Raw genomic sequence first — 18,456 nt, 5'->3', positions numbered from 1 at the left:
TGGGGTTCGATGAAGATGCCAAACTTGCAGAGTTTCTTCTCGACAGGTAAGCTACACTCAAGGTATTGCCACACAAGTTAGCTCATTACTGTCAAGCTCCAGATAAATTCGTAAGATACTCGGAATTTGTATTGTTAAGAGTACCAGAAGAACCATCCTACCTCATGTAATGGATCTCACGTACACCTAGCTGCCGTTCAATTCGGCGATGTTATCGGACGACCTGATAACTCTGTCACGCTTTCTGTCCAGTGTGTATATGTTATAGTGGACTTGTTTATTACAATGTTAAACATTTATCACCTTTTATTTAGTATTGCTTATTGTTCATAGGGAATCAGAGAGTGCGATGAGTGATGAGTCTTAGGGGTGTTAGCAAAGGTTGTTTGACAACATAGTATTTTTTGGTAATTCCGTTTGGTGCCACTAGGCACGCTGAAATTACATACTTCAGAATGAGCTTTATTGCCAAGTATGCTTACACATGCAAGGAATTTGTCTTGGTGACAGGAGCTTGCAGTACACAACAATACAAAAACAGAAACAGACTTTAAAATTGAATAAAAAATAGATAAATATTGAAAAGAAAAAAGTGTATATATAGAATACACAATAGACTATATATATATATATATATATATATATATATATACACACACACACATTCATACATACATACATACATATATATGAATATACAGGTGCATCTCAATAAATTAGAATGTCGTGGAAAAGTTCATTTATTTCAGTAATTCAACTCAAATTGTGAAACTCGTGTATTAAATATATTCAATGCACACAGACTGAAGTAGTTTAAGTCTTTGGTTCTTTTAATTGTGATGATTTTGGCTCACATTTAACAAAAACCCACCAATTCACTATCTCAAAAAATTAGAATACATCATAAGACCAATAAAAAAAACATTTTTAGTGAATTGTTGGCCTTCTGGAAAGTATGTTCATTTACTGTTTATGTACTCAATACTTGGTAGGGGCTCCTTTTGCTTTAATTACTGCCTCAATTTGGCGTGGCATGGAGGTGATCAGTTTGTGGCACTGCTGAGGTGGTATGGAAGCCCAGGTTTCTTTGACAGTGGCCTTCAGCTCATCTGCATTTTTTAGTCTCTTGTTTCTCATTTTCCTCTTGACAATACCCCATAGATTCTCTATGGGGTTCAGGTCTGGTGAGTTTGCTGGCCAGTCAAGCACACCAACACCATGGTCATTTAACCAACTTTTGGTGCTTTTGGCAGTGTGGGCTGGTGCCAAATCCTGCTGGAAAATGAAATCAGCATCTTTAAAAAGCTGGTCAGCAGAAGGAAGCATGAAGTGCTCCAAAATTTCTTGGTAAACGGGTGCAGTGACTTTGGTTTTCAAAAAACACAATGGACCAACACCAGCAGATGACATTGCACCCCAAATCATCACAGACTGTGGAAACTTAACACTGGACTTCAAGCAACTTGGGCTATGAGCTTCTCCACCCTTCCTCCAGACTCTAGGACCTTGGTTTCCAAATGAAATACAAAACTTGCTCTCATCTGAAAAGAGGACTTTGGACCACTGGGCAACAGTCCAGTTCTTCTCCTTAGCCCAGGTAAGACGCCTCTGACGTTGTCTGTGGTTCAGGAGTGGCTTAACAAGAGGAATAAGACAACTGTAGCCAAATTCCTTGACACGTCTGTGTGTGGTGGCTCTTGATGCCTTGACCCCAGCCTCAGTCCATTCCTTGTGAAGTTCTCCCAAATTCTTGAATCGATTTTGCTTGACGATTCTCATAAGGCTGTGGTTCTCTCGGTTGGATGTGCATCTTTTTCTTCCACACTTTTTCCTTCCACTCAACTTTCTGTTAACATGCTTGGATACAGCACTCTGTGAACAGCCAGCTTCTTTGGCAATGAAGGTTTGTGGCTTACCCTCCTTGCGAAGGGTGTCAGTGATTGTCTTCTGGACAACTGTCAGATCAGCAGTCTTCCCCATGATTGTGTAGCCTAGTGAACCAAACTGAGAGACCATTTTGAAGGCTCAGGAAACCTTTGCAGGTGTTTTGAATTGATTAGCTGATTGGCATGTCACCATATTCTAATTTTTTGAGATAGTGAATTGGTGGGTTTTTGTTAAATGTGAGCCAAAATCATCACAATTAAAAGAACCAAAGACTTAAACTACTTCAGTCTGTGTGCATTGAATTTATTTAATACACGAGTTTCACAATTTGAGTTGAATTACTGAAATAAATGAACTTTTGCATGACATTCTAATTTATTGAGATGCACCTGTATATACACACACACATACACATACGTAGTCCAAATCTAAATGCAAATCGGTTATGTACAGTGCATGGGAATTAAATGGCATAAGAGGCAGGATGTGTTGGATAATATAAAAAGACTAAGCTGTGTATTGCACATTAATTATTGCTCAAAGGGGCAGTTGTAACTGTTCATGAGATGGATAGCCTGGGGGGAAAAACTGTTCCTGTGCCTGACGGTTCTGGTGCTTAGAGCTCTGAAGCGTCGGCCAGAAGGTAACAGATCAAAAATGTAGTGGGCAGGGTGAGTGGGGCCCAGAGTGATTTTTCCAGCCTTTTTCCTCACTCTGGAAGTGTATAGTTCTTGAAGTGAGGGCAGGGGGCAACCAATAATCCTCTCAGCAGTCCGAACTTTCCTTTGTAGTCTTCTGATATCCGATTTCATAGCTGAACCAAACCAGATAGATATTGAAGTGCAGAGGACAGACTCAATGACTGCTGAGTAGAACTGTATTAGCAGCGCCTGTGGCAGGTTGAACTTCCTCAACTGGCGAAGGAAGTACAACCTCTGCTGGGCCTTTTTTGCAATGGAGTCAATGTGGGTCTCCCACTTCAGGTCCTTTGAGATGGTAGTGCCCAGGAACCTGAGTGACTCCACTGCTGCCACAGTGCTGTTTAGAATGGTGAGGGGGGACAGTGTTGGTGGGTTCCTCCTAAAGTCTACAATCATCTCTACCGTTTTGAGTGTGTTCAGCTCAAGGTTGTTTTGACTGCACCAGAAGGCAGCTGTTTAACCTCCCTTCTGTATGCAGACTCATCGTCATCTCGGATGAGGCCGATGACAGTGGTGTCATCTGCAAACTTCAGGAACTTGACAGAGGGGTCCTTGGAGATGCAGTCGTTGATGTAGAGGGAGAAGAGTAGTGGGGAGAGCACACATCCCTGGGGGGCACCAGTGCTGGTTGTACAGGTGCTGGAAGTGAATTTTCCCTGTCTCACAAGCTGCTGCCTGTCTGTCAGAAAGCTGGTAATCCACTGACAGATAGACGTGGGAACAGAGAGTTGGTGTAATTTAGTCCGGAGAATAGCTGGTATGATGGTGTTGAAAGCTGAAATGAAGTCCACAAAAATGATCCTTGCATATGTCCTTGGTCTGTCCAGATGTTGCAGGATATGATGCAATCCCATGTTGACTGCATCATCCACAGACCTGTTTGCTCAATAAGCAAATTGAAGGGGATCTAGAAAGGGTCCAGTGATGTCCTTCAGGTGGGCCAACACCAGTCTCTCAAATGACTACATGACCACAGATGTCAGGGCTATAGGTCTGTAGTCATTAAGTCCTGTGATTTTTGGTTTCTTTGGGATGGGGATGATAGTGGAACGTTTGAAGCAGCATGGGACTTCACACTGCTCCAGTGATCTATTGAAGATCTGTGTGAAGATGGGGGCCAGCTGGTCAGCACAGGATCTAAGACATGCAGGTGAAATGCCATCTGGGCCCTGTGCTTTCCTTATCCTTTGTTTTCGAAAGACGCGGCTCACATCATCTTCACAGATCTTAAGTGCAGGTTGAGTAGCAGGAGGGGGGAGGAGGGGGGGTTGCAGGAGGTGTTGGTGTTTGTGTGAAGTGAAGGTCAGAGTGGGTGTGGTGTGTGAGATTGGGCCTTTCAAATCTACAGTTGAACACATTCAGGTTGTCAGCCAGGGTTGGGGGTAGGAGTCCTGTAATTCGTAAGTTGTTTCATGCCACTCCACACTGATGCAGGGTCGTTATTCAGCTTCTCAGAGTATCTTCTTTTAGCCACTCTGATTCCCTTATTCAGTGTGTTTCTGGCCTGATTGTACAAGACTTTATCCCCAACTCTGAAAGCATCATCTTTGGCCTGACGAAGCTGCCTGGGTTCCGCTGTAAACCATGGTTTGTCATTGTTAAATGTTAAATAAGTCCTAGTAGGAATGCACATATACTCACAGAAACTGATATATGATGTAACAGTATCTGTGAGCTCGTCCAGGTCTGTGGCTGCAGCCTCAAAAACACTCCAATCAGTGCAGTCAAAGCAGGCTTGTATTTCCAGCTCTGCTTCGTTGGTCCATCTCTTTACAGTCCTTATTACAGACTTAGCAGATTTTAATTTCTGTCTGTAGGTTGGAAGAAGATGAACCAGACAGTGATCAGATAGTCCCAAAGCTGTTCTAGGGACAGAGCGATATGCATCCTTTATTGTTGTGTAGCAATGATCCAGTATATTTCTGTCTCTGGTTGGGCATGTAATGTGCTGTTTGTATTTGGGCAGTTTACCTGTGAGGTTTGCTTTGTTAAAATCCCCAAGAATAATAATAACTGAGTCCGGGTATTGTTGTTCTGTGTCTGTGATTTGATCAGCCAGCTGTTGCAGCGCGGCATTCAATCACGCGTTTGGCCCGATGTAAACACTACCAGAATAAACAGAAAACTCCCGCATTTTCTAGAAAGGCTTACAGTTAATAAAGAGCACTTCCAAATTAGGACAGCACATCTTCTTTAACGTTGTTACATCTGTACACCAACTTTCATTGATGTAAAAGCATGTTCCACCACCTCTAGTTTTCCCCGTTAACTCCGTGATGCGATCCGCTCTGACCAGCTGAAAGCCCGGCAGATGTAACGCACTGTCCGGAATGGCTTAACTCAGCCAGGTTTCTGTGAAGCACAAGGCAGCAGAGGTTGAAAAGTCCTTGTTTGTGCGGGTGAGGAGATGTAGTTCATCCGTTTTGTTAGGGAGAGAGCGGAGATTTGCTAGATGAATGCTCGGCAACACTGTTCGAAAGCCCCACCAACGGAGCCTGACCAGCGCGCCTGCTCGTCTCCCACACCTGCATCACGTAGCGCGTTTAAACAACATAGCCGCGCCTCCGAGTAAAATGTCCAGCAAAATGTCCGAATATTCAAAATCCGGGAAAAGATTGACTGGTATATGCTGTCGAATGTTCAGCAGTTCATCTCTGGTAAAACTGACTGGAAAAAGATTACTAAACACAGGACAAACAAACAAAAACAACAAAACAATAGAAGCGCTCCACACCGAGGCGGCCATCCGCTGCACCATCATGATGTAATATGATTCACCTTTCAATTTCTCTTCTGATGTGACATCGGCAGCATAAAATTCAGCCTGGTCCATGTTCTGTATCAAGTACCACCTTCAATTCGTTTCCCAGCAATTTATTCATGTTAGTGATGGCTACCTGTAATCAAAATGAATAAGCATAGGGGCCTTTATTACATATTCTACAGTAGTACAATAAAGTATTAAAAAGCAAGCTACACTATATAGAATAGCAAAGTTATGCACACTACTGTTTTGTATTGCTAATATAGACATTGGAAACTTGACGTTTGAACCCATGCAAACGTCAACAAACAACCGTTTTGACCTAAATGTACCTTAGATGATTTTTTTAGTATTTCGACATAACTTCTACTCAAATGCTGAGCTCCTCCAGTCAGGACAGCCACTTGATCTTTTAAATCCATCGTCAGCCACACACTTGTGAAAGAAACAATAACTATGCTTCTGAAACGCACTTGCACAGTAAAAGGGGCCGTTCACACCAAAGTAATCCTTGCGTCCGTCCGCGCTTTCTTCTATGTAAACATGCACCTGACAGACCATTGCGATGCATCTTGCTTTTTCTTCAGCGTCTCGCGCAAAAGCGCCGCGTATTTTTAGACGCCGTTTCAAGATAAAAGGGGAGAATCACTGCCCCAACCACATCCTCCACAGTTTTAGCAATACATGCGTTAATGTGCGTTATTAATAAAAATTATTATATGCAAAAATGAGAACTTTCCTGACCCACGAAATACATAATTTATATGTTAAAATTATTTTTATTTTTTATTATTTGTAGTCTTTATCTTATTTATGTATACATTTTGGATGGTTTATACATATTTTATAATTTTTATATTTTGTTTATTTTTCTCTGTACTTGTCTTTATGATTGTATTCATACATTGTTTGATCATATTGAACATTTATATAAAAAAAAAACTCCAGTTTTACCACCATTTGTGGACTTTTCAGACGGTTCCTTACCACACACCTTCCACAGTATTAGCACGTTTTAGCACAATGTGTGGACTTTTCAGACGGTTCCTTACCTACTATACTTAAATCAATGTTAAATTGGCGATCTGGAACTATTTCACCGTGACGCCATCTGACAGAAATACAGGACAAATCGATTCCGTATTTTACGGGACGGGTGGCAACCCTATAATGATGGAGATTCGTAATACACTTCCACGGCATGAAAAATAAATTTTACAGACACCAATATGCTCAGTTGTTTTGCCTACACAATGGTGGGGGCTGTAGGGATTGAACCAACAACCTTCTGCTTATCAGTTTAGTGCTTTAGTCCACTACACCACTCCACTGACATTTGTTAGTTAAATCATTAGTGGTGCTTGGTAAGCATACATCTATTAGTTTCTTATAAGAGTTCAACTTCACACTCGTCCTGCACCATTTGCGCTAGGCACATGAGTGATACTTTAAATCATGGGCTACTGGTTTTCAAGCAATCAGACTTACAATTGTCACCTGAAAAATATTAATAAAACAGTACTATACAATAGGACAACAGTAATATTTGGAGTGGTGGTGGAGGCATAGTGGGCTAAAGCACAGAACTGGTAAGCAGAAGGTTGCTGGTTCAATCCCCACAGCTCCTATTGTGTCCTTGAGCAAAATGCTTACAGGTGCATCTCAATAAATTAGAATGTCGTGGAAAAGTTCATTTATTTCAGTAATTCAAATCAAATTGTGAAACTCGTGTATTAAATAAATTCAATGCACACAGACTGAAGTAGTTCCAGTCTTTGGTTCTTTTAATTGTGATGACTTTGGCTCACATTTAACAAAAACCCACCAATTCACTATCTCAAAAAATTTGAATACATCATAAGACCAATAAAAAAAAACATTTTTAGTGAATTGTTGGCCTTCTGGAAAGTATTTTCATTTACTGTATATGTACTCAATACTTGGTAGGGGCTCCTTTTGCTTTAATTACTGCCTCAATTTGGCGTGGCATGGAGGTGATCAGTTTGTGGCACTGCTGAGGTGGTATGGAAGCCCAGGTTTCTTTGACAGTGGCCTTCAGCTCATCTGCATTTTTTGGTCTTTTGTTTCTCATTTTCCTCTTGACAATACCCAACAGATTCTCTATGGGGTTCAGGTCTGGTGAGTTTGCTGGCCAGTCAAGCACACCAACACCATGGTCATTTAACCAACTTTTGGTGCTTTTGGCAGTGTGGGCAGGTGCCAAATCCTGCTGGAAAATGAAATCAGCATCTTTAAAAAGCTGGTCAGCAGAAGAAAGCATGAAGTGCTCCAAAATTTCTTGGTAAACGGGTGCAGTGACTTTGGTTTTCAAAAAACACAATGGACCAACACCAGCAGATGACATTGCACCCCAAATCATCACAGACTGTGGAAACTTAACACTGGACTTCAAGCAACTTGGGCTATGAGCTTCTCCACCCTTCCTCCAGACTCTAGGACCTTGGTTTCCAAATGAAATACAAAACTTGCTCTCATCTGAAAAGAGGACTTTGGACCACTGAGCAACAGTCCAGTTCTTCTTCTCCTTAGCCCAGGTAAGACGCCTCTGACGTTGTCTGTGGTTCAGGAGTGGCTTAACAAGAGGAATACGACAACTGTAGCCAAATTCCTTGACATGTCTGTGTGTGTTGGCTCTCGATGCCTTGACCCCAGCCTCAGTCCATTCCTTGTGAAGTTCACCCAAATTCCTGAATCGATTTTGCTTGACAATCCTCATAAGGCTGCAGTTCTCTCGGTTGGTTGTGCATCTTTTTCTTCCACACTTTTTCCTTCCACTCAACTTTCTGTTAACATGCTTGGATACAGCACTCTGTGAACAGCCAGCTTCTTTGGCAATGAATGTTTGTGGCTTACCCTCCTTGTGAAGGGTGTCAATGATTGTCTTCTGGACAACTGTCAGATCAGCAGTGTTCCCCATGATTGTGTAGCCTAGTGAACCAAACTGAGAGACCATTTTGAAGGCTCAGGAAATCTTTGCAGGTGTTTTGAGTTGATTAGCTGATTGGCATGTCACCATATTCTAATTTTTTGAGAGAGTGAATTGGTGGGTTTTTGTTAAATGTGAGCCAAAATCATCACAATTAAAAGAACCAGTGACTTAAACTACTTCAGTCTGTGTGCACTGAATTTATTTAATACACGAGTTTCACAATTTGAGTTGAATTACTGAAATAAATGAACTTTTCCACGACATTCTAATTTATTGAGATGCACCTGTAATTCCAGGTTGCTCTGGGGGATTGCCCCTGTAATAAATGAACTGTAAGTCGCTTTAGATAAAAGCAGCTGCCAAATGCATATATGTAAATGTGAAAATGTTATATAAATCTGGCAAAAAAAAATTCCCAGGGACCAGAGTTTTTGGGCCATTAAAGGAATGTTCCAGGTTCAGTACAATTTAAGCTCGGTCTGTGGCAATTGTGGCTACTCAAAGATGAGAGAATTTTTGGGTGAACTATCCTTTAAAACAACCAAAATACTCTTTTACAGTAAAGATACAGACTCTCATTTTGAAATTGACTTGTAACACAAACATAATGTTAGTAGCTTATTTATTGAAACAAATTAATATTTTAAATATGAATGCATTAATACGGATTACATATACAGTAAGTTTTAACAACAGAAAAAATCATATTTTATTTTGTCTGTCTTAGTGAAATTTATACAATTTAAATCATGTCTTAACTTGCATTACATTTAATTGGGTTGACATTTTCTCAGCAAAGGATTTACAAATGGGAATATACAGTACAAGCAGAAGCGATTAATCCCAGGTTTGCATTAATGTTTTTAAAAACCTTTAAGAATCTTGATTATATAAAGTATTCAAGCTCTGGTGGAGCCTTTAATCTCAAATCCACCCAATTTTGCAGTGGCATTAGAAAGGTGTGGCAGAGGTAGAAGCTGATTGGCTACTGCAGGCTGACTGTAGTAGATGGAATTTCTTTGGTTTCTTGAGGGAAAGAAATGAAACCTGCACCATTAGCATGAACCATCAAAGCGTCTCCATTCCTGCTCTCGTCTGTTACAAGAACAAGGAAAGCCTTGGCAACATTATCAGCCCTGCAAATAAAAAAAATGCAATGACTATACAAGTCTCATCACGTATAACAAAAAACAAAAGAAACAATATGACTGTCCAAGTTGTAGAGTACAAACCCTTACAAAAGTAAAGAGTCTTAAATTAATAGGTTCATATAAGCTAGTATGTTGAATGGTGGCCTAAACCAGTCTTCATAATACTGTCCTTATGTGATGCCATAAGGATTAGGTGCATAAAGCCACAAATTTACAGTGTCATAGTTTTACTCTCCATTTGTCAGATAACTTTGAAAACTATACACATTTTCAAGCTTCAAATAAACCATTAATGCACTCAAAACCCAGTCTTCTGCATCTAGGTGATCCTCAAAAAACATCTCAAGAAATGTCCTAGTCAAACTGAACCCCATCAATACAAAAACACAAAAGCTTACATTTAGGACCATTAAGATATTTTGCATTGTGACATTATTTTCAGGACACTTAGGCACATTTTACCTCCCGAATCTCATTATTGTAATTGCGGTAAATAGGATTGGGGGGTAAAATGTGAGCAACTGTCATGAAAATATTATCACAATGATAAAACCCTAAAATAGGCTTCATTTTCTATTTGTTTCTTTTGATTTTGGAGTCAAATAGGACCAGGACATTTTCCATGAGAATCAGCCACCTACACTGCAAGGTGAGCGCACCCTTAAAGGGATAGTTCACCCATAAATGAACATTTTCACAGAATGTATTAACCCTCATGCCATCCCAGATGTGTATGACTGGCTTTCTTCTGTTGAACATAAACAAAGATTTTTTTTTTTTTAGAAGAATATCTCAGCTCTGTAGGTCCATACAATGCAAGTGACTAGGTACCAAAATTTTGAAGCTCCAAAAAGCACATAAAGGCAGCATAAAAGTAATCAATCAGACTCCAGTGGTTAAATCTATATCTTCAGAAGTGATAAGATATGTGTAGGTGAGAAACATAAATATTTGTCCTTTTTTAAATTCTCCTCCCTACCCAGTAGGTGGCGATATGCACAAACAATGCGAATCGCCAAAAACAAAAGAAGAATGTGAAAATGGAATTGGAGATTTAAAGTAGAAATAGGACTTAATTATTGATCTGTTTCTCAACCACATCTATCATATCGCTTCTGAAGACATGGATTAAACCACTGGAGTCGTATGGATTACTTTTATGCTGCCTTTATGCACATTTTGGAGCTTCAAAGTTCTGGTCACCATTCACTTGCATTATATGAACTTTGTTTTCAGCAGAAGAAAGAAAGTCACGCATCTGGGATGGCATGAGGGTGGGTAAATGATGAGAGAATTTTCATTTTTGGGTGAACTATTCCTTTAAGTCAATGAATTTATACTCTTAAATATTTCAAATGAATGAAATCTTAAACATTCCAAAAATATTACTATTCAGAAGATCAAAATTCTTAAATAGTAAGTGAAGTATTATGAACATATTATAAACTTATTATGGCCCTAACAATAAGTAACAACATTTTTATATCTTGGATAAACGTGTTTGCTAATTGCATAAATATTAAATAAACTGCAATGTTAACTCACTCCAGAAAGCCATACATCTCCATCAACTTATTTGTCACATCCTTTAATTCAAAAAACCTTCCAACATGCTCTTTTGAACTCAGTAATGACAGAAGGTTTGTCTTCACAAAACCAGGACAGAGGATGTTGATCCGCACCCCATAGTTGGCCAATTGAGAAGCAGCCTGTTGACACAGTAACAAAGAATATCTACATCTCTTTCAAGCAATTGATGTCTACATTATCTTTCAAAGGCAGGGTCTTGGTTTAGATTTTTTGCATGTGTAAAAAATAATATTTTAAAAATATTTAACACTACTTGTTTTTATCAATGGCGTAGGATTTTAAAAATCCTGCATCAGTGAGGTCTTTTTATGCTTAATATAACATTTTTATTCACCCAAACGCAACAAAACTCAAGACAGAATACATACAGCCATAGCGCGGCTGAATCCCATCACTCCATGTTTAGTTGCTGTGTATATGGGCGCTATTGGCAGAGGACCCAGACCTGAAAAGCATGAAGATTTCTTTCATGATATTCCTCCAAATAGTTTGAAACTAGATACATGTATTAAAGGGATAGTTTACCCAAAAATGATAATTCTGTCATCATATACTAAACCTTTGTTGTTATGTTGTTTTCAACCTGTATAAACTTCTTTCTTCCATGAAACACAGAAGGCCATATGATATGGAATGACAGCCTCAGTCACCATACACTTTCACTGAATGGAAGGGGGAAAAATCCAGTAGAGGTGAATGGTGACTGAGGCTGTCCTTTTGTGTTCCCCGCAAGAAAGAAAGTCATACGGGTGTGGAACAACAAATCAACAAAGGGTGGGTAAATGATGACAGAATTTTCATTTTTAGGTGAACTATCCCTTTAAGTACACCAATTCCAAACCTGCCATAGATGCAATGTTGACAATGACTCCTCCATTACCACCATTGTCCTTCCTCATATGTTCTAGAGCCAGAAACGTTCCCCTGACCACTCCACCCTGTAACGGCCACATTAACAACAAAACATACATACATGAATGGATGGACAGATAGATAGATAGATAGATTGGTGGATGAATAGATAAAATCATACCAGGTTTATTGCAATAGCTTTCTCCCAGTCATTTTCATTGATGACCCCTGCATTATTGCACACGATGTTTATGCAGCCATTTTTTTCCACAATTTTCTGAAAAACTCCTGTAAAGGGAAATAACTTTCAGAATTTCTACAGTCTCTACAATTCACTGTAATGTCATGCATGATGGTCTTTGTCCTCTTGCAAAAACCTGGTAAACCACATTAGCCCCTGGGTTATGTAATCATTTCCTGACAACATATCATGCTCTGCATAAACATTAACTTAAAAGGACTCCAAAACCTTTAAATTCCTCCTCTGATGTGACGTTGGCAGCATAAAATTCAGCCCTGTCTGGTCCATATTCCTTATCAAGTGCCGCCTTCAATTCATTTCCCAGTGATTCATTTACGTCAATAATGACCACCTGTAATCAAAATGAATAGGTATTGGGGCTATTACTTAATTAATGTAAATGTATTACAGATCAGTACAGTACAATAGTATAGTAATGTATATTATTCTATATTATAGTATAGTAGGTCTGTAGTATAATACAGTATATTCCAAGAGCATCATGCAGTTGACAGTTTCAGTAAGTTATTTTTGTCAGCAAATATTATATTTTCATGTAAGGTGTGAAGAGTGAATGATGACTTTAATTTCGGTCTGTTCAACATACAAAGTTATCATATGCCTTCAGAGGGAATATAACACACAATTGCATGGACTATTTTTATGACACTTTTGGGTGCTTTATTAAGCTTTAAACATCGGTAACACTTAACAATAAGGTTCCTTTCATTAACATTAGTTAATGCATAAGGTATCATGAACTAACAATAAACAATATATATTTTACAGCATTTATTAATCTTTGTTAAAGTTACTTAAAGAGATAGTTCACCCAAAAATTCTCTCATCATTTACTCACCCTCATGCCATCCAAGATGTGTATGACTTCCTTTCTTTGGCTGAACACAAAGAAAGATTTTTAGAAGAATATTTCAGCTCTGTAGGTCCATACAATGCAAGTGAATGGTGACCAGAGATGTGAAGCTGCAAAAAGCACATAAAGGTAGCATAAAAGTAATCACTATGACTCCAGTTGTTAAATCCATGTATTCAGTATAAATTTCACTCTAAATTATCTTCCCTGAACAGTATGTTGCGATATGCACAAACAATGCAAAGTGCAAAAGAAGAATGTGAAAGTGAAGTGTTGAATTCTAGTAAAAAAGGACTTAAATATTGATCTGTGGGTGCTTCTCATTTCTTAAATTGCGCATCCTCGCTTCTCCGTCCTCAAGCCCATGACCTGGAAACCGATCAAAATCCGCCATCATAAATGACACATCAATTCTCTAAATGCACCTTGAGGAGGCGAGGAAGCACAGGAGCATCCTATGCGGGCCAATGGCCTTTGGCCCACCGATTACCCTTGGGCTAAACAATGCCAACTGGGGAGTGAGGCAGGGTCAATGTCAAAAGCGGAGTTTCGCCAAACTTGCCAGGTTGAGTATCCAGCGCACCACGGTACAGATTTGGGAAAAGATTTTGGCCGGTGCCCAAAAAATAACTTTCCATTGTTCGTGATCATGAACGGTGTGCTGGGACATTGTCATCGCTGACTTATCTTGCTAGCTAGCTAATGTTAACAAACGAAATAAACTCAATAGTCTAGATAACTAGATAACATGATACCTAAGTTTGAGCTTCCCTCTTGCTTGTGAAATGGCAACGCTGCTGGGCTACTGGCCCGATGGTGGGAACGCAAATGGATTTTGGTCTTGAGGCTCGAAGTTCGAGACTATTGGCCCTAGCTGGCCAGTTGATAGCCCTGGCTTGCACTGGCTCGATAGTGGAAAAACGGCTATTAATTAAACCATTGGAGTCGTATGGATTACTTTTATGCTGCCTTTATGTGCTATTTTGGAGCTTCATAATTCTGGTCACCATTCACTTGCATTGCATGGTCCAACAGAGCTGAAATATTTTTCTAAAAATCTTTGTTTGTGTTCTGAAGAAGAAAGTCCTACACACCTCGGATGGCGTGAGTAAATGATGAGAGAATTTAAATTTTTGGGTGAACCATTCCTTTAATAAAAATACAATTGTTCATTGTTCGTTCATGTTAGTTCATAGTGCATTAACCAATTTGATGAAATTTTACTAAATGATGAAATTAACATTAAACAAAATGAATAAATGCTGTAAATGTATTGTTCATTCATTGTTAGTTCATGTTAACTAAAGTTGTTAACTAATATAAACAAATGTAACCTCATTGTCAGGGCTGCCAACTCTCAGGCATTGAGAGTGAGTCATGCAATTGACACTGTTCAAGTCATACAGGTTTGGAACGACAAGAATGTGAGAAAGTTAATGACAGAATTTAGTAGGCTAACCATGCAACAAACAGGTTTTGATAATCAAGATTTTTTTTTTTTTTTTTAAGATAAGAAACTGTAGGCTACCTTTGAGCCATTTTTTAGGAGTATGTCGACAAAGCTTCTCCCCAAACCCTGGGCTCCTCCAGTCACTACGGCCACTTTATCTTTTAAATCCATCACCTGTGAAAGAAACACATCAACAATATTATTAGGTGGCGCGCGCACAGGACGCGTTTTTGCATTCCGTCTGCGCAATTTTAATTGTTGTCAGGCGGAAATCTTTTAGCATTGCCTTTCTAGGTCGACGTGTCAAAAAAAAAAAAAAAAAAAAAGTTAAACATTTCAAAACACATCGTGCTGCGATCCGTTTTTGAATGCAACACGTTAGCCTAAGCGCCCACGAAACACAAGCTTCTGTCGTCTGTTTATTCGGTTTTACAAGAAACACGATGTCACAACAAACATTTCCTCTAAAAAAACACTGTTAAAATTCATAACCCGAAAAAAAAAAACCCCACAAGCGTAGTTTACCTGAGCACCCAAACACTGTCGTGTCTACCTGTATGTTGAACTCTAGCAATGATAAAAGGGAGGACTCACCAAATACTAGTGAAACTCAAAAACCTTTAGCGGATATTCTGTAAGTGGGTGCAAGAGTAAACGTCAAATTCTTCCGCGTTTTGCATGTTATGTTGTTAATGTGTCTTAAGGAGTCAGATCATTGCACTGTTGGAACTTGGAGCGGAAGAATGATCTGATGAAGAACATTAATCCAAAGATCTGCAAAATCAGTAAAATCATCCACTTTTTTGTTTTGTATAAAAGCCATTGCATTCAAAAAGTGTACTGCATGAAGGCACATTAAGGAAACAGTGCCCTTTTCAAGATAAATATACAGTAGATGGACTTTTTCTATCAAAGATAAAGCAATCAGAAGTCAAGTTATCAAAGGTCAAGTGTAGCTATTACCCTCCAGTAAAGATTTAGCAAGTCATTTTTGTCAGATGAATGTGATGTATATTTGTTTTTGATGCTCTAAAACTTTGTCATTGTGATGTTTGTTTGCTTGTGTGTTTGTAACCATTATTTAACCAAAATAAAACTAATTGAAATAAAATCTCTTTTACAAAGTCAGTGACATGGCCAAGTGAAATGTATTTATGTAGAGTAGAAGTGCTAAATCATTTACATCTACAAATTAGACTTTCAAATGAGAAACATAGCAAGCAATTTATCATACAAAGTTTAACAACATCTGCAGTATTGGACTGCCAAGTTCTCACAGTGGCTGGAGTAGTAAAAATGCTGTGAAAAAGATTTTTTAAATTATTATTATTAGGGGTTCAAGCGCTTAGCTCTAAAACCCTATTGTAATTGTTAAGATTTGTATTATTATTATTATTATTATTATTATTAGAGGTTCAAGCGCTTAGTGCTAAAACCCTGTTGTAATTAAGATTTTTAGGGGTTCAAGCGCTTAACTGCTCATAACTCCTAGACCGTTTGTCGTAGACTCAAGTGCTGTATACCATTGGAATCCTTGGCTCAAAACAAACAAAATTTCATTTCCGCCTATAAAAATGTTCCGCCATCTTGGATTTTTCATAAAACCTACTTTTGCGAACTAGTCCTAGGTTTTGCGTGCGATCGGGACCAAACCAGTGCCAAATGATTCTATGGAGTCTCAATATCAAAAGTTATCAAAAAAAGTTTGAACTTTCAACTCGAGCTAGCTACAGTATGTGAAAATATCGGAAGTAGGGGTGGCCAATTTTACGTAAATGGCTATAACTCTTGAAGAAAAACCAAACCAAACTTGGTATACTTATGTAAGAGGTCAATCTTTGGTTGCCCAGAAAAGTTGGCGCGGTTTTTCCACATGGTGGCGCTATAATACCAAAAAACTTGAAATTGGCTGTAACTATGAAACCGTTAATCCTATTGATTTCAAAATGTGCATACATTGTCTGTCTCAGCTGGCATCATTGTCTATATGGACATTCATGTATGTTGAAAAACATGGCTGCCATCGGCTAATCAAATTTCAGCTGCTATTACACAAGGTTAACAATGACCGATCGGAACAAAACTTGGTGGGCTTATTTGACTCTTGGTCTGAGAGGGTTGTGCAAAGTTTAAAAAAAATCGGGCACTAGGTGGTGCTATCACGATTTTTGTAGGTGTTAATGGTTGTATATAATGCAGTGTTGTGAAAAAACACTAGTAATATATATCATCTGATAGCTCTTCTCATTCTAAACAACTCTGCTTCAAGAAGCATTGGTGTCTGTCAAACCGTTCGGTAAATATTTCAGATAATGCTAAAAACCTTCTTTTGTGAACTAGTCCTAGGTTTTTCATCCGATCGGAACCAAACTAGTGCAGAAATATACTCTGGAGTCTGATTATCCATAATTATAAAAAATTGAAATTTCAACTCACGGTCGCTAAGGGGTGCCAAAATGTTCGAAAAGGGCGGGCCATTTTTACTGAAATGGCTATAATGCCCGAACAAAATAAGATATGTTCACCAAACTCAGTACACATGTGTATGAGCTCAATCTGAGGTCACAGTAAAAACACAGAGAAGTTTGGCCAATTGGTGGTGCTATAACAGGAAAACAAACATGAAAACAGCTCTAAATGCACAACCGTTAGTCTGATTGAGCTGAAAATCGGCATGCAGTGTGTTTGTCCAAGGTGCCATGACTGTCTATGAGGACATTGGCGTATCTCAAAAAACATGACCGCCATCGGCCAATGAAGTTTGAGCACCTATTAGACAAGGTTTACGGAGGCCGATCGGCACAAAACTTGGTGGGCCTGTTCGACTCCTGGCCTTAGAGGTCTCTGAGAAATTTGAAAGAAATCAGCCAATGGATGGCGCTAACGAGTTTTACGCCTCTGTAATCACGTGGTTTTTGACACATGCACACAATGGCTGTGTCCCAATTCAAAAGCTGCATTCTTCGAAGGACTCAGACTTCAAAGGCCACGCCTTCAAAGGCCTCGAAGGTCAGACTGAGCATTGTTAATTGGGACAGTCTAGCCTAACCACTGTGACAGCTGACGAGTGACTGTAACATTTGTACTGGACTTTTTAGAAAGTTATATTAAACTGTCTGAAAACAAAACAGGGTTCACAAACTGTCTAAATATTTTCACCATGGTCCATTTCTGTATATAATAAAGAGTATAAACTATATATAATCGCATCTTAGTAAGATATAAGTCAACATTTGAACCACTTTTTTATTTTATTTATTTATTTATTTATTTTTTACATTTGTATCATTAGATATTTGAGTAAGTTGAAACCCAGTTTCTCTCAAAAAAATCCTGTCGTCACTGGCACGCAATAAATTCTGGGGTAGGCAAGGCCGCGAAGGGGCCATCTGTTGTATCCTTCATTTCACGGGAAACAAAGGACGCATTTGGAGGAGCCTTCGAATTGGGACAGCCTTTTTCACGCAGCAGTGATGCAATCGGCCTTCGAATGTGACCTTTAAAGGATGCAGCCTCTGAATTGGGACGCAGCTATAATTCATATCATTTGTCAGATCTCCTCATACTGAACAACTTTGCCTCAAGAACCACTGCTGTCAATCAAATTGTTCATTAAATATTCACGATTATGTAACAACCTACTTTTGTGAACTAGTCCTAGGTTTTTCGCTCAACCTCAATAAAACCAGTGCAGTACAATTTTCTGGACTCTAGGTCAATAATTATCAAAAAAACAAGTGTCAAGTGTACAAATAAGTCCATAATTCCTAAATAAAAACTCAGAACCTCACGAAATTAATTAGGTGAGCACATACGACATATGATTCTAAACAAGCATGCAGACTTTTATGGAGATCGGACCATAGTTGGTGCTATGAGCTTTAAAAAGCTTTAAAAACCATGTATTTCCGTAGTAAATTGCCTGTATTGGCTGTAAATGGTCTATTCCATCTATGATCTAGGTGGTTACATGCTTGCTAAATAAAACATAATACC

At 38.9% G+C, this 18,456-nt stretch overlaps 1 protein-coding gene across 2 annotated transcripts; it reads right to left on the bottom strand.

Moving 5' to 3' along the window:
* Positions 1-8,907: 8,907 nt before the first annotated feature.
* On the bottom strand, positions 8,908-15,205 carry zgc:56585 (uncharacterized protein LOC393297 homolog). Of its 2 annotated transcripts, none has more exons than XM_051677910.1 (8): positions 15,055-15,205; positions 14,539-14,634; positions 12,365-12,488; positions 12,077-12,183; positions 11,885-11,981; positions 11,412-11,488; positions 10,999-11,162; positions 8,908-9,438 (listed from the first exon to the last, which is right to left on the bottom strand). In XM_051677910.1, the coding sequence occupies exons 2-8, from the start codon at positions 14,629-14,631 to the stop codon at positions 9,288-9,290; spliced, it is 813 nt and encodes a 270-aa protein (XP_051533870.1). In that variant the 5' UTR covers positions 14,632-14,634; positions 15,055-15,205; the 3' UTR covers positions 8,908-9,287. The 2 variants fall into 2 exon arrangements, with proteins under 2 accessions (XP_051533870.1, XP_051533869.1); XM_051677909.1 differs by having other exon boundaries at positions 14,986-15,138.
* Between the last annotated feature and the right edge of the window lie 3,251 nt (positions 15,206-18,456).

The sequence above is a fragment of the Myxocyprinus asiaticus genome, chromosome 38 (assembly GCF_019703515.2).
Source record: "Myxocyprinus asiaticus isolate MX2 ecotype Aquarium Trade chromosome 38, UBuf_Myxa_2, whole genome shotgun sequence".
Classification (NCBI taxonomy): Eukaryota; Metazoa; Chordata; class Actinopteri; order Cypriniformes; family Catostomidae; genus Myxocyprinus; species Myxocyprinus asiaticus.
Note: the sequence above shows the minus strand (reverse complement) of the source record. Positions and strands in the feature narration are given on the sequence as shown.